Source organism: Narcine bancroftii, chromosome 6, assembly GCF_036971445.1.
Source record: "Narcine bancroftii isolate sNarBan1 chromosome 6, sNarBan1.hap1, whole genome shotgun sequence".
In the NCBI taxonomy this organism is placed as follows: Eukaryota; Metazoa; Chordata; class Chondrichthyes; order Torpediniformes; family Narcinidae; genus Narcine; species Narcine bancroftii.
In genome coordinates, this window is record NC_091474.1 from 175,192,015 (window position 1) to 175,205,875 (window position 13,861).

General features: G+C 42.7%; 1 protein-coding gene across 1 annotated transcript in view; it reads left to right on the plus strand.

Annotated features, from left to right (window-relative positions):
* frk (fyn-related Src family tyrosine kinase) overlaps positions 1–13,861 on the plus strand; it is a 127,417-nt gene that overhangs the window by 81,157 nt on the left and 32,399 nt on the right. Inside the window, exon 2 of the mRNA XM_069886816.1 lies at positions 11,364–11,485. Coding sequence (XP_069742917.1) covers positions 11,364–11,485 — 122 coding nt within the window. The remainder of the gene's footprint in view (positions 1–11,363; positions 11,486–13,861) is intronic.

A 13,861-nucleotide genomic window follows, 5' to 3' on the forward strand; every position in this document is an offset into this window, starting at 1 on the left:
CACACTGTGATGTAGCCAGCCAGGTTGCTCTCGATAGATCTATAGAAGTTTGACATAATGGTGACCGGTAGCATTGCCTGTGTCTGTCTTCTCGGGACTCAGGTTGTTACTCGTGCACATCTTCATGAAATTTTCCATCTCTTCTCTGTGGTGCGACTCATCATTGTTGCTGATGAGGCCGACCGCTGTTGTGTCATCTGTAAACTTGATGACACTGTTGGAGCTGGATTGGGCTGAACATTCATATAGCATCGGAGGCTGAGGGGTAACCTTAGAGGTTTATAAGATTATCAGGGGGCAAGATAAAGTGAATGTTCAGTCTTTTCCACCAGGTTGATGGTTCTGGAACTAGAAGACATTAGGCTAAGGTGAAAAAGAAGAGATTGAAGAAGCGCCTGGGCCTGAGAGGCAACTTTTTCCACAGAGAGAATGATCTGTAACTGGAATGAGCTGCCAGAGGAAATTGTAGAAACGGGCACAATTTTGAAAAGTAATTTTGTCAATTATATGGATAGGAAAGAACCAAATGTAGGCAAATGGAACAAATCGAGAATGTCAAATTGGTTGGGTCGAAAGGTTTGTTCCATGCTTTGTGACTCCATGACTCATCTCCCACATCCCTTATCTCCCACATCCCGTTGAAGGAATTTAGCACTTCACTAACTGCCATCACTGATATTTTTAAGAAAAAGGAATAATCTTACCTCTTCTTAATGCAGCTTGCCCTTTTCACTGAAGCTTATTGTTTCCATAAACTGCACTTTGACCTGCCAGTAGCAGTTTAACCTCAACCAACTCTTATCAATTGCTCTAATAGACTTTGAGTTTGGAAACAGTTCACAAACAGCAAGCCCATAAACTGGGGCTGTTCAATGTAATTTTGACTATATCCCCTGGGTAGACATGTGGTACTTTTTGGTATTATGTAATCACTATTCATGCAGTCCAAAGTCTTAAAAATCAGGAAGTAATATGCAAATAAATGATGGAATGTGTTTAATCAATAATGAATGCATTGGTGTGGCATGTAATCAGTTAACATTTCTTCCAATATCAGATAATTTCCTAGTGTAAAAGAATTATAGGAATTGGAAACTTTTGAGGTTGGAATTTTATGTATGTTCAGTTTTTCATCAGGCTCATGAAACAGTTGTGATTAGATGCCCACATGCTTTTAATTTTTGTTTTGTTTATCACAGAATAAATAGCAACTCAATGGTAAACACAGCAGTTTGTAATATATTGAGGTGTACATACAAGAAGCTTTGATTTTCATCTCCATTCTCTGCAAAGTTAATTGATCTATGTTGGAACAGTAATGAGTGTTCAAATTACCTCATGGTGTCCTCTTGGTGTTACTGGGGGTAGTGCAGATGTGGCCCCTTTCTTACCCTTGTGCTGCAGTAGTCACCTGACTACTTCTGGAGATTGAAAGTAGATTGTATTCAGAGCAGTGATTTGCAAATCTCTGGATAAATGGAGATAAATACACCTAACGTGTACCTCATCCTTTCTGTGTGGCTGTATCAAGCTGCACAAAGGCATGAGACATTTGAATATCTAGTGTCACCATGTGGTGAGGTTTTGCCTGCCTCTGGTGTTGTACAAAATTGGTCTGACCAATTTGCCATGGAAGGTTCTATTCGATTAGACCATGATAATGATGTCAGTTCTGCAAAGAAAGATTTGCACTGAAAAACGTCTTTAAATCACAGACCCACTGTCAGCCACTTCCTCCCCACCCATGGAAATGCAGTTCCCTCACTGGCTTTGTTTGATACTTTTGGTTTGATCATGTAGAAATTACAACACTTTTTATAGATAGTTCCCCCATTTCAGGGTACCATAATGTTTGGGACATTTGGCTTCACAGGTGTTTGTGAGTGTAAAGGTACATTTAATTGCTTCCTTGGTGTGGGTACAGGAGAGCTAGACTTGTGTCTAAGCTTTTGATCACCTTTGGAGTCTGGAGTTGCCATTTTCAACATGGGAACCAGAGATGTGCGAATGAAAGTCAAAGAAGCCATTATGAGGCTGAAAAATTAGAATAAAACAGTAAGAGATGTCACCCAAACCTATGATTACCAAAATCAACAGTTTGGAATATCATTAAGGAAAAAGAGCGCACTGGTGAGCTCAGTAACGTCAAAGGGACTGATATTCCAAGGAAGACTCCACTGCTGATGACAGAAGAATCTCAACATAATGAAGAAAAATCCCCAAACGCCTGTCCGACAGATCAGAAACACTCTTCAGGAGGCAGGTGTGGATGTGTCAATGACCACTGTCCACAGAAGATTTCTTGAACAGGAATACAGAGGCTACACTGCAAGATGCTAACCATGGCAAAGATCACATGCTTTGGATCTTAGGTAGTTCCTTTACGCGTCCACAGTTGGCTCTTGCGATCACTCTGAAACAGCTTTATCTCTGTCTCATCAGTCTACAAGCCCTTTTTCCAGAATTCTACAGGCTCTTTTAAGTACTTCTTGGCAAACTGTAATCTGGCCATCCTGTTTCTGTGTCTAACTAGTAGTTTGCATCTTGCAGTGTAATCTCTGTATTTCTGTTCATGAAGTCTTCTATGGACAGTAGTCATTGACTCATCCATACCTGCCTCCTGAAGAGTGCTTCTGATCTGTCTGACATACATTTGGGGACTTTTCTTCATTATGATGAGAATTCAGTGGAGGTCTTCCTCGGAATACCAGTCCCTTTGCGATTCTTCATCTTACCTTGTATGTTATTTCTTCTTAATAACGTTCCAAGCTTTTCACTTTGGTTTATTGTGACTATTTGCTTTTGTAATCACTTGAGCAACATGGAGGTATCATTGTTTTTGATTCATTAAAAATATAAAGTGTGTTCCAAAGTAGCACAGAGTTTTTCACTATTTATTTTTAACTCTTAAACAGTAAACTGTACTTAAAACAATTAATAAATGGACAATAAAATATTCTTTTTTTCTTTGGCTTGGCTTCGCGGACGAAGATTTATGGAGGGGGTAAAAGTCCACGTCAGCTGCAGGCTCGTTTCTGGCTGACAAGTCCGATGCGGGACAGGCAGACACGGTTGCGGGGGAAAATTTGTGGGTTGGGTGTTGGGTTTTTCCTCCTTTGCCTTTTGTCAGTGAGGTGGGCTCTGCGGTCTTCTTCAAAGGAGGTTGCTGCCCGCCGAACTGTGAGGCGCCAAGATGCACGGTTTGAGGCGATATCAGCCCACTGGCAGTGGTCAATGTGGCAGGCACCAAGAGATTTCTTTAGGCAGTCCTTGTACCTCTTCATGGTGCACCTCTGACACGGTGGCCAGTGGAGAGCTCGCCATAGAACACGATCTTGGGAAGGCGATGGTCCTCCATTCTGGAGATGTGACCTACCCAGCGCAGTTGGATTTTCAACAGCGTGGATTCGATGCTGTCGGCCTCTGCCATCTCGAGTACTTCGATGTTAGGGATGAAGTCGCTCCAATGAATGTTGAGGATGGAGCGGAGACAACGCTGGTGGAAGCGTTCTAGGAGCCGTAGGTGGTGCCGGTAGAGGACCCATGATTCGGAGCCGAACAGGAGTGTGGGTATGACAACGGCTCTGTATACGCTTATCTTTGTGAGGTTTTTCAGTTGGTTGTTTTTCCAGACTCTTTTGTGTAGTCTTCCAAAGGCGCTATTTGCCTTGGCGAGTCTGTTGTCTATCTCATTGTCGATCCTTGCATCTGATGAAATGGTGCAGCCGAGATAGGTAAACTGGTTGACCATTTTGAGTTTTGTGTGCCCGATGGAGATGTGGGGGGCTGGTAGTCATGGTGGGGAGCTGGCTGATGGAGGACCTCAGTTTTCTTCAGGCTGACTTCCAGGCCAAACATTTTGGCAGTTTCCGCAAAGCAGGACGTCAAACGCTGAAGAGCTGGCTCTGAATGGGCAACTAAAGCAGCATCGTCTGCAAAGAGTAGTTCACGGACAAGTTTCTCTTGTGTCTTGGTGTGAGCTTGCAGGCGCCTCAGATTGAAGAGACTGACATCCGTGCGGTACCGAATGTAAACAGCGTCTTCATTTTTGGGGTCTTTCATGGCTTGGTTCAGCATCATGCTGAAGAAGATTGAAAAGAGGGTTGGTGCGAGAACACAGCCTTGCTTCACGCCATTGTTAATGGAGAAGGGTTCAGAGAGCTCATTGCTGTATCTGACCCGACCTTGTTGGTTTTCGTGCAGTTGGATAATCATGTTGAGGAACTTTGGGGGACATCCGATGCGCTCTAGTATTTGCCAAAGACCTTTCCTGCTCACGGTATCGAAGGCTTTGGTGAGGTCAACAAAGGTGATGTAGAGTCCTTTGTTTTGTTCTCTGCACTTTTCTTGGAGCTGTCTGAGGGCAAAGACCATGTCAGTAGTTCCTCTGTTTGCGCGAAAGCCGCACTGTGATTCTGGGAGAATATTCTCGGCGACACTAGATATTATTCTATTTAGTAGAATCCTAGCGAAGATTTTGCCTGCAATGGAGACCAACGTGATTCCCCTGTAGTTTGAGCAGTCTGATTTCTCGCCTTTGTTTTTGTACAGGGTGATGATGGTGGCATCACAAAGATCCTGAGGCAGTTTTCCTTGGTCCCAACAAAGCTTGAAAAACTCATGCAGTTTGGCATGCAGAGTTTTGCCGCCAGCCTTCCAGGGTCCGTGAACTACTCTTTGCAGACGATGCCGCTTTAGTTGCCCATTCAGAGCCAGCTCTTCAGCGCTTGACGTCCTGCTTTGCGGAAACTGCCAAAATGTTTGGCCTGGAGGTCAGCCTGAAGAAAACTGAGGTCCTCCATCAGCCAGCTCCCCACCATGACTACCAGCCCCCCCACATCTCCATTGGGCACACAAAACTCAAAACGGTCAACCAGTTTACCTATCTCGGCTGCACCATTTCATCAGATGCAAGGATCGACAATGAGATAGACAACAGACTTGCCAAGGCAAATAGCGCCTTTGGAAGACTACACAAAAGAGTCTGGAAAAACAACCAACTGGAAAACCTCACAAAGATAGGCGTATACAGAGCCGTTGTCATACCCACACTCCTGTTTGGCTCCGAATCATGGGTCCTCTACCGGCATCACCTACGGCTCCTAGAACGCTTCCACCAGCGTTGTCTCCGCTCCATCCTCAGCATTCATTGGAGCGACTTCATCCCTAACATCGAAGTACTCGATATGGCAGAGGTTGACAGCATCGAGTCCACGCTGCTGAAGATCCAGCTGCGCTGGATGGGTCACGTCTCCAGAATGGAGGACCATCGCCTTCCCAAGATCGTGTTCTATGGCGAGCTCTCCACTGGCCACCGTGACAGAGGTGCACCAAAGAAAAGGTACAAGGACTGCCTAAAGAAATCTCTTGGTGCCTGCCACATTGACCACCGCCAGTGGGCTGATATCGCCTCAAACCGTGCATCTTGGCGCCTCACAGTTTGGTGGGCAGCAACCTCCTTTGAAGAAGACCGCAGAGCCCACCTCACTGACAAAAGGCAAAGGAGGAAAAACCCAACACCCAACCCCAACCAACTTTCCCCTGCAGCCGCTGCAACCGTGTCTGCCTGTCCCGCATTGGACTTGTCAGCCACAAACGAGCCTACAGCTGACGTGGACTTTTACCCCCTCCATAAATCTTCGTCCGCGAAGCCAAGCCAAAGAAAGAAGAAGATAGATGAACTATAGAAAATATCCTGCCTGCATGCATCAATGTATAGGGATTGCTTTGCTCAAACCACAGACACTGTAGAGGTTTGTGAACATAACTCAGTCAATTATGCAAAACACCTCCACTCCGTTGACTCTCTCCTCACTTCCCACCACTTTGGGAAAGCAGCCAGCATATTAATAGTCACATTCTTTTCTCCTTCTTCCCTTTGGGTGGAAAATACTCATTTGTAAACATGCACCTATAGATTCAAGGACATCTGATACTTGTGACAATAAACAGTGCCATTAATCTTGAAGTTAATATTTTAATGTTGGAGTTTGCTCAATGGTCTTTATTGTCAGCCGTGGACAGTACCTTGTAAGAGTATCTTGGACACGACAACAGGTCCAGTAGGCTGTGCATGCTTATTGCGCTGCACAAGCTTCCAATCTTGTATTAGTGAAATAGAAGTCATGAGTAGTAGATTACTAATTTCTTTAGAAAAAAATAGATCCTACTTCAAATTCTCAGTGGGTCAGGCAACATCTATGGATAAAGTAACAAAATGATGTTAATAATCTTCTAGATGAACTATTTCCTGTTTTATTTTCAGATTTCAAGTATCTACAGTTTTTTTTTTAACAAAATAGTGAATTGATTTGCAAAGAACCTGAATGTAATTAGTCTTTGCCAATCATGAAAGTACTTTGTTATGCCCTCAAGATTGTTTTGAGTAATCGTAATTATGAGCTGGCTTGAACGTTGTCAAGTTCTGAAAGGAATCAGTCTAATGCATGAAAGCCAGTGTCACTAATGAATAATGAAGCTTTCCCTTAGTGAAGGTTTAAAAAAAACAGCACAGTGATGTTCTGTAATTACACTCACTTTGGCTCTTCTGGGATTTTACTCAGCATGTACACTGGAAGTTCCCATATTCACTTTTTTTTTACACATAAATAACGTTATTTATTCATAGTCAACTCCTTCCGGAGTGGCCATTCACACAGAAGAACCTGTGTACAGATAGCGCTGTGTCTTTAGACAAAGTACCGTAGGTGTCGTACTGAAGTAGGCTGGTCGTGGGTTGACGTCACCCATGACATCCAACTTGCATGTTACGCACAGCATCACTGCATCAACGTTCACCTCTGTCCCAAAAAGCCTCCAGACAGAAAAAGCAAAATGGCCCTTGATCCCCAAATTCCGTTAATGCCAGCATTACTCCAGTGATTCGACATAGTGGTTGACTGCTGCTGGACGTAAATGTCTCCTCACTGCACATTTAAATCTCCCGCGTTGCAATGCCGTCCACAAGTTGAACACATCATCATTGCATCATATTCATTAGACCATTGTTGTGGACCACCTGCAGTTCAATTTAGATTGCAGGCAGTCCGCAAAAATGTCTAGGGATGCCGCAGGTAAAATTTCAGAACAAGTATGAACCACTCATTTCCATTCCAATCTTTTTACACAGAACAATTTCCTGGAATGCAGCGGCTGTGTTTAAAAACAAAACCCATAAAACTGTTATAACAACAATGGTTGAATCCTCTTTTCTCCATTTTCACTGAATAGGCATTGGCTGCCTATTCACAGGTTGTTCCTTTCTTTACTGACTCCCCTTTTTGTCCCTGAATCACCTTTTGCTGTAGGCTTGATTGGTTTATACTACGAAACTAATTGTCTCTGTCCAGTCCTCCCTACTCATAAACGTTCCTATTTCCTCATGATTTCGAGGAAGGTTGGATTTCCTGAACCTTTATCCTTCATGCAAACTTAACACTTGTCAGCAATTTTATTGTGTGCCTAATACCATTTCAATGGGAGCAGCCTGGTTACTATGAAGCCTGCACAATGAGTACCATTGTTCAGTACCATTCGGTGCAACAACTGTATCAATTTTTGGACTGTATTTTCTTTACTTGTATTGTTCTCATGGATTTATCGCTTCCTTGATCTTTTTGTCTCATTGCCATATTTTGATATTTTCCATCTAAGAGCAGTGGTCTTTGGCTAAAATTCTAATGGTCTGTAACATACCTCTGCAGCATATTCGATACTTTGTTTATCATTCTACTGCAGAGTTACTAATTACCTGTTCTCCTTTGCAGTTTTTTATTGAAATGGCAGAGGTTGTAGTGATATGTTTAATGCATATCTTTTACTTGCATGGTTGATGATTTGAGTAGACTTTAGCCCCTTTTACACTTGCAAGTGGTCGCAGTAATTAGGAGCCAATCGGCCTAAAAAGGGTCTAGTGTGAAAGGAAAATCTTCTCAATGATGTTATCTCACGCCAGGGATTGACGGCCTCAACCCTTAGTATATTCTCCAGCATTGCAACCAGGCAAGTGTAGGATGGGCAATTCCATTCTGGGATAGAAAGGACCCAAGTTTTTACATGAGTGCAGGAATGTGATGGAAGAAAAAATTAAAATGAAGGTATAAACTTTGCCATGAGAGAGTGGCAGCAGGAGAGAGAGAGAGGAAATAAATAGCAATAGTGGATGATTTTTAACAGCATGGGAAAGTTGGTAGTGTTATAGTGCACAATTTATAAAGGCCGTGGGGAAAAAGCAATGGTGGATCTGACTTCCCAGAATGCTGTGTGGCAAAGAAATCCCCTCCATGAGTGCTCTGTGCATGCAGCTGTGCATGCAGCCCTTTCTTTGCCGCATGGAATTCTGGGAGGGCAGGTCTGATTGCTTTTTCCCACGGTATTTATAAATGGTATGCGATAGCCGTATCAAGTTACCTAAGCTGTATAAAAATTGTCCGCTATTGCTATTTATTGCTAGCATTTTCCCACATTCTCTTATAAAGGTTTATATAGGCTGACACAACAACAACAGGGGCAGAAGGGCTCATACTGTGCCGTACATAAGGCTTAATTATGTTGTAATTAGGGATGATTAATTTTGTTCAAATATAAGATCATAACACATTGATCAGGATTTAGGGCAGGTTCACCATCGCTGGATGCATCACGATGTCACCAGTCAAAAGTAGAACAGTCCTAACCCCCAGGGTGGCCCCTTGCAAGTGTGAATATGTGCAATGTCCCAGTTAAAAGTGGACTAGTGTGAACAGCAAAAAACCCATTTCTATCCTGGGACTCTGAATGGCTGATTAGTGGGACGTAAGTGTAAAAGGGGCTTTTGACTCTTGGAGGGGTCTATAAAGTCGGGTGTTATCAAGTACGAGTTTTAGCAAAAGGGATGGCACAGTAGTCAATGCTGTTCATAGCTCCAGGCATTAATGTTCAGTCTTGACCTCAGGGGGCTATCTTTGTGAATCTTCATGCTCTGGGTGCTCTGTTTTCCTCCCACATTAATTATTTTCCCAGCACCTTTATTTTTTGCAGTGACCCAAGGTGCAAGTGAGTGGTAAAAAGACCTCAGGGGAATTGAAGGGCTTGTGGGAGATTATAAATTGAACTGAGAAGGGGAAGGGATAAGGGCCTCATAGAATTCCTCTGCTGGAAGTAAGCAAGGAGTGAATGGCCTTCTTCTGTGGTAAGTAAGCAAACAATAACAATGTAGGATGAACTTCTTATACCCAATACTAAATTGAAAAGAGTCCTTGCTCAGACAAAAGATATCAGGAGTGAATGGTCACAGAGCAGAGATGGTTGGACAAAATGCTTCTGGTAGTTGATTTTATGCCTATGATTAAGGTTGTAAAGAAAATAATGTAGCTGAAGAGGTAAAAGAGGTACAAGGTAAAATTTTGTCAATGTAACGGGGTGCTTTGCGCTGAGCCCATTTCTATGGGTGCCCATTTCTCATGGTCAGTGCAATAACTAATTTGGCACTTGCACTAAATCTTCGTATTCTATTGGTTCCCTGTGCACTGCTGAAGTTGCTTCTGTGGCTCTTGTATGCAAAGCAGCAAGCCACAAGTGGTGACTAGGCCTTGGGTGCTGGGAACAAATGCCCTGGCCATCAAGTACCCAGAAAGCCTTCTGACAACATGAAGGGTTAGATCAGGGGTGTCAAACTCAAATTCACGGAGGGCCAAAATTAAAAACTTGGACTAAGTCGAGGGCCGAATTAAATATTTATTGAAAATTTTCAACAACATCTGCATGTTTTCTCTTCTTTCAACATATGTAATGTTAAACTTTTTCTTATTAAAATAAATGTTTAATAATAGTTTTGGATAAACTCTTTCCAGAAGCATTAACAAATGAGAAATAAAATATTCAATAAATAATATTTCTCTATAGAGGATTTGTCAAATGTTGCTAGTGTGCTGTCGAATAGTAAAATCTGAGGGCTATTGAGAATGTGGGAGAATAACATGATTCCTGAAACAATCAAATGGGTGACTGATTGTGGGCATGAACTCTAGCAGGGTCCATGCCCTTTTTCCATTGGTACAGATATCCTTTGATTTACACACTTTTCAAGTTTTATGCCTAATGAGCTTGTATCCAGGTGCAGGACCATTTTTAACCAGAAATATATTTATCACTGTGACATGAAACTATTGGAAGATCGTTTTATCCTGAGATTAAAGTTCATAATCCTTACTCAGGCCTGTGTGCGGGAGGGCAGGGTTTGCGGGCGATCGGGTTGGACAACAACAGTGCGGGGGCATCGGCTCTCGCTGCAGGGCGGCATCTCGGCGGATCAGCGGCCCCGTCACCGTGAGTCGCGGGTTGGCCTGCGGCAGGGAGGGGGAGTGGGCAACGGTCCTGGCGAGGTCAGGCCCGAGGCCTCCGGTTCCGGGCGCTGGGAAGCGGCCTTAGCTTCCCCTGGCACCAGCCAGGCCCCAAAACCAGAGTCCACGGTGAGACCCTGCAACGTAAACAGAGGAGGTGGAAGTGATTAGCGGGCTGACGCCAATGCATTCTGGGATTTATAGTATTAGCATGTGATATACTGGCGTGGCGGCCAGCGGGCCACCTCTAATACATTTTTTAAATGATCTTGCGGGCCAAATATAATTATATCGCGGGCCAAATTTGGCCCGCGGGCCAGAGTTTGACATGTGTGGGTTAGATGATCTTTTTATTGTTTCTGATCTCCCTGATCAAGAGAAATACAAGACAATTGATTTTAAAAATTAAATACTTACAAAACATTAACATATTCATTATATTTATACATTTTTCTTAGTAACCCTGTGACACAACAATTAATTAATTAAAGCAGAAGCATACAGTGAAATAAATAAAAGTTATCTATAAAGTAAAGGCTTACCATAATAGATCTGCCGCTTGTGACTGATGTCCAGAGGAATGGTAGCTACAAAAATGTATCTCACCCTTCCATGCAGCAGCTTTCTAAATTCCTCTGGATTTGATGATGGGTGAGAGATCAGATATGTACTTGACATGGAATTCTTGGATACACTCCATCTTGTACTCCAGCTGGTTGGTGGTTCTCCATTGATGTGCCTGGATTCAGGCCAAATGCTTTTGTCGAGGGTTGTTACTGCAGGGAGAGTGGGAAACAGTTAGAGGTATTCTGCCAGCAAAATAATGGGAAAATAATTGTTGAAAATAACGGCCAATGACAATGATAGAAGCTAGAAATATTGGGAATGAAACCTCCACTGAAGTAAAGGCTGCTTTATCCATGCAGTTTGTCACTCAAGTGATTTTTCAGGCAAGCACAGGGCAGTGAAAATTGAGCTGTCTTGCTTTTCATGCTGTTGTTTACAGCTCCAATCTATAAGATTCTTGTATTTTTTTTATTACAGATGGTTCTTCGGAGGGATTAAACGAGCAGATGCAGATAAACTATTGTTGATGGCAGGAAATAGAAATGGTTCCTTCATTATTCGAGAAAGTGAAAGCAAGAAAGGTGACTTCTCACTCTCAGGTATCGTTATTATGGTTTCATAACTTTTTAAAATCTTTTTGTTCTTTGTGGCTCTGTGATTAGTAAGGGATTGCTTCAGGTGGTATGTGAGTGGGAAGAGAAGGTTACTGAAATATTTTGCTTGAGAAAAATTGTCATTGGCCCATTTCCTTTGGAGTTATGAATCCATGCACGTAATGAGTCAATTTGGTATGATTAAAACAGTGGTTTTCAAATTTTTTATTTCCATTCACATACCACCTTAAGTAATCTCTTACTAATCACAGAGCACCTATGGCATAGGGACTACTTAAGGTAGAACGTGAGTTTTATAAAAAAAAGGTTTCCCACTCTTGCCCTATACCATAAGTGGTCTATGGGATTGCTTAAGGTGGTTTGAAAACCACTTTTTTTAATCGTACCAAATTGGCTCATTATGTGCACAGTTTCATAACCCCAGTCCGGTACCCATCACTGGTGCTGTAAAGGCATTGCTCTAACTACTACGCCAACTGTGCTGCCATTCTTGAGAGAGAAGGCAATGTCCAACTGTTGTCACTGCAGAGATCTGCTTATCTGGCCAAACATAGTAGAGTGCAGAAGGAAGAGTAATTTTGAGCAGTAAATTAGATCGGCTCTATATGTCTGTTCCAACTGTGATATTAAAGCTAATGCTTTATTTTGTATTCAGGCCAACACTTCTAATTATATTTGGTGAGCCACAGTGTAAGGTTATCAATTTACAAAGCAGTATTACTGTTGAAATACTGTTAATAAGTGTTCGCATTTCTGCACAGCATTAGAATCATACAGAAAAAAAAAACAGGCCCTTTGGCTCATTTAATCATGCCAAACTATTTTTCCACTTAGTCCCAGTGACCTGTACCCAGACCATAGACCTCCAAACCCCTCCAATCCATGTACCTATCGAAATATTGAAATAGAACCTGGATCTACTACTTATGCTGTTGGCAGCCTGTTCCTGACTCTAACTGAAGAAGTTCCACTTTATTTCCTTAAACATTTTTACCTTTCATCCTTAACCCTTGTCCACTCATTCTAGTCTCATACAATTTCAGTGGGAAAAGCCTGCTATCATTTATCCTATCTAAACCCTCATAACTTTGTATACCAAAAAAAAAATCTCCCCTCATATTTTGGCGCATCAGGGAATAAAGTCCTAACCTCTTCAACCTTTACCTGTAACTTTGATCTTCAGATCTCCGCAGCATCCTTATAAATTTTCTTTGTACTTTTTCAATCCCATTGATAACCTTTCCTATGGGTGTTAGGGTGGCATGGTTGGTGCAGCAGTTAGCAGAATGGCTTTATAGCGCCAGCAATTGGGACCGGGGTTCGCATCCCACACTGTCCGTAAGGAGTTTGTATGTTCTCTCTGTGTCCGCTTCAGTTTTCTCTGGGGGATCCAGTTTCCTCTCACCATTCAAAACGTACTGGGGGTTTAGGTTAACTGGGTGTAAATTGAGCAGCACAGACTTGTGGACCGAAATGGCCTGTTATAGTGCTGTATGTCCAAATTTAAATTTAAAGCAGTGCACAATATTACACATTTTGCCTTGGGAATGTCTTATACAACTTCAACATATCATCTCCACTCTTGTATTTAAAACTTTGATTCATGGAGGCCAAAGGGCCAAAAGTTCACTTCACCTGTCTAACTATGATGCCACTTTTAAGAAGTTATGTATCTCTATTCCCAGATTCCTCTGCTCTACCGCAGCCCACAGTGCTTTGCAAGTCCTAACCTGATTTGTCCTCCCACAGAGTCAAACCTCACATTTGTCTGCATTAAATTTCATTTTCCATTTTGCAGCCCATTTTCCCAGCTGGTCCATGTTCTACTGCAAGCTTTGAAAGCCTTCTCCTTTGTCCCCAAATCTTAGTGCCAACTGAAAATTTGCTTATTTTCTTTCAGATCATTGATATAGATGACAAAGTACATGGCCTAGCACTGATCCCTGAGGCACAACACCTGGGCTTCCAGTCATCTACCACCACTACCACAAAGCCAATGTCTAATCCAATGTACAACCCGTTCCTAAATACTGATGATTAATAGAGCTAGAGGAAAGGAGATATAGGGATAGATGGGGGGGGGGGGGGAAGAGGAGGGAGATGGAAACTGGCGGTCGATATTAATGCCATCCAGTTTGAGGGTGCCCAGACAGAATATGGGGAGGTTGTTCCTCTAATTTGCGGGTGGTCCCTGTCTGGCAGTGCATGAGACCATAAATAGACATGCCAGCAAGGGAATGGCATGGGGAATTGAAATGGGTGGCCACTGGGAGATCTCTGCTCTTGCGGTAGACGGAGCCGAGCTGCTTAATGAAGGGATCTCTGAGTCTGTTTCCAGTATCTCTGATGTAGAGAAGACCA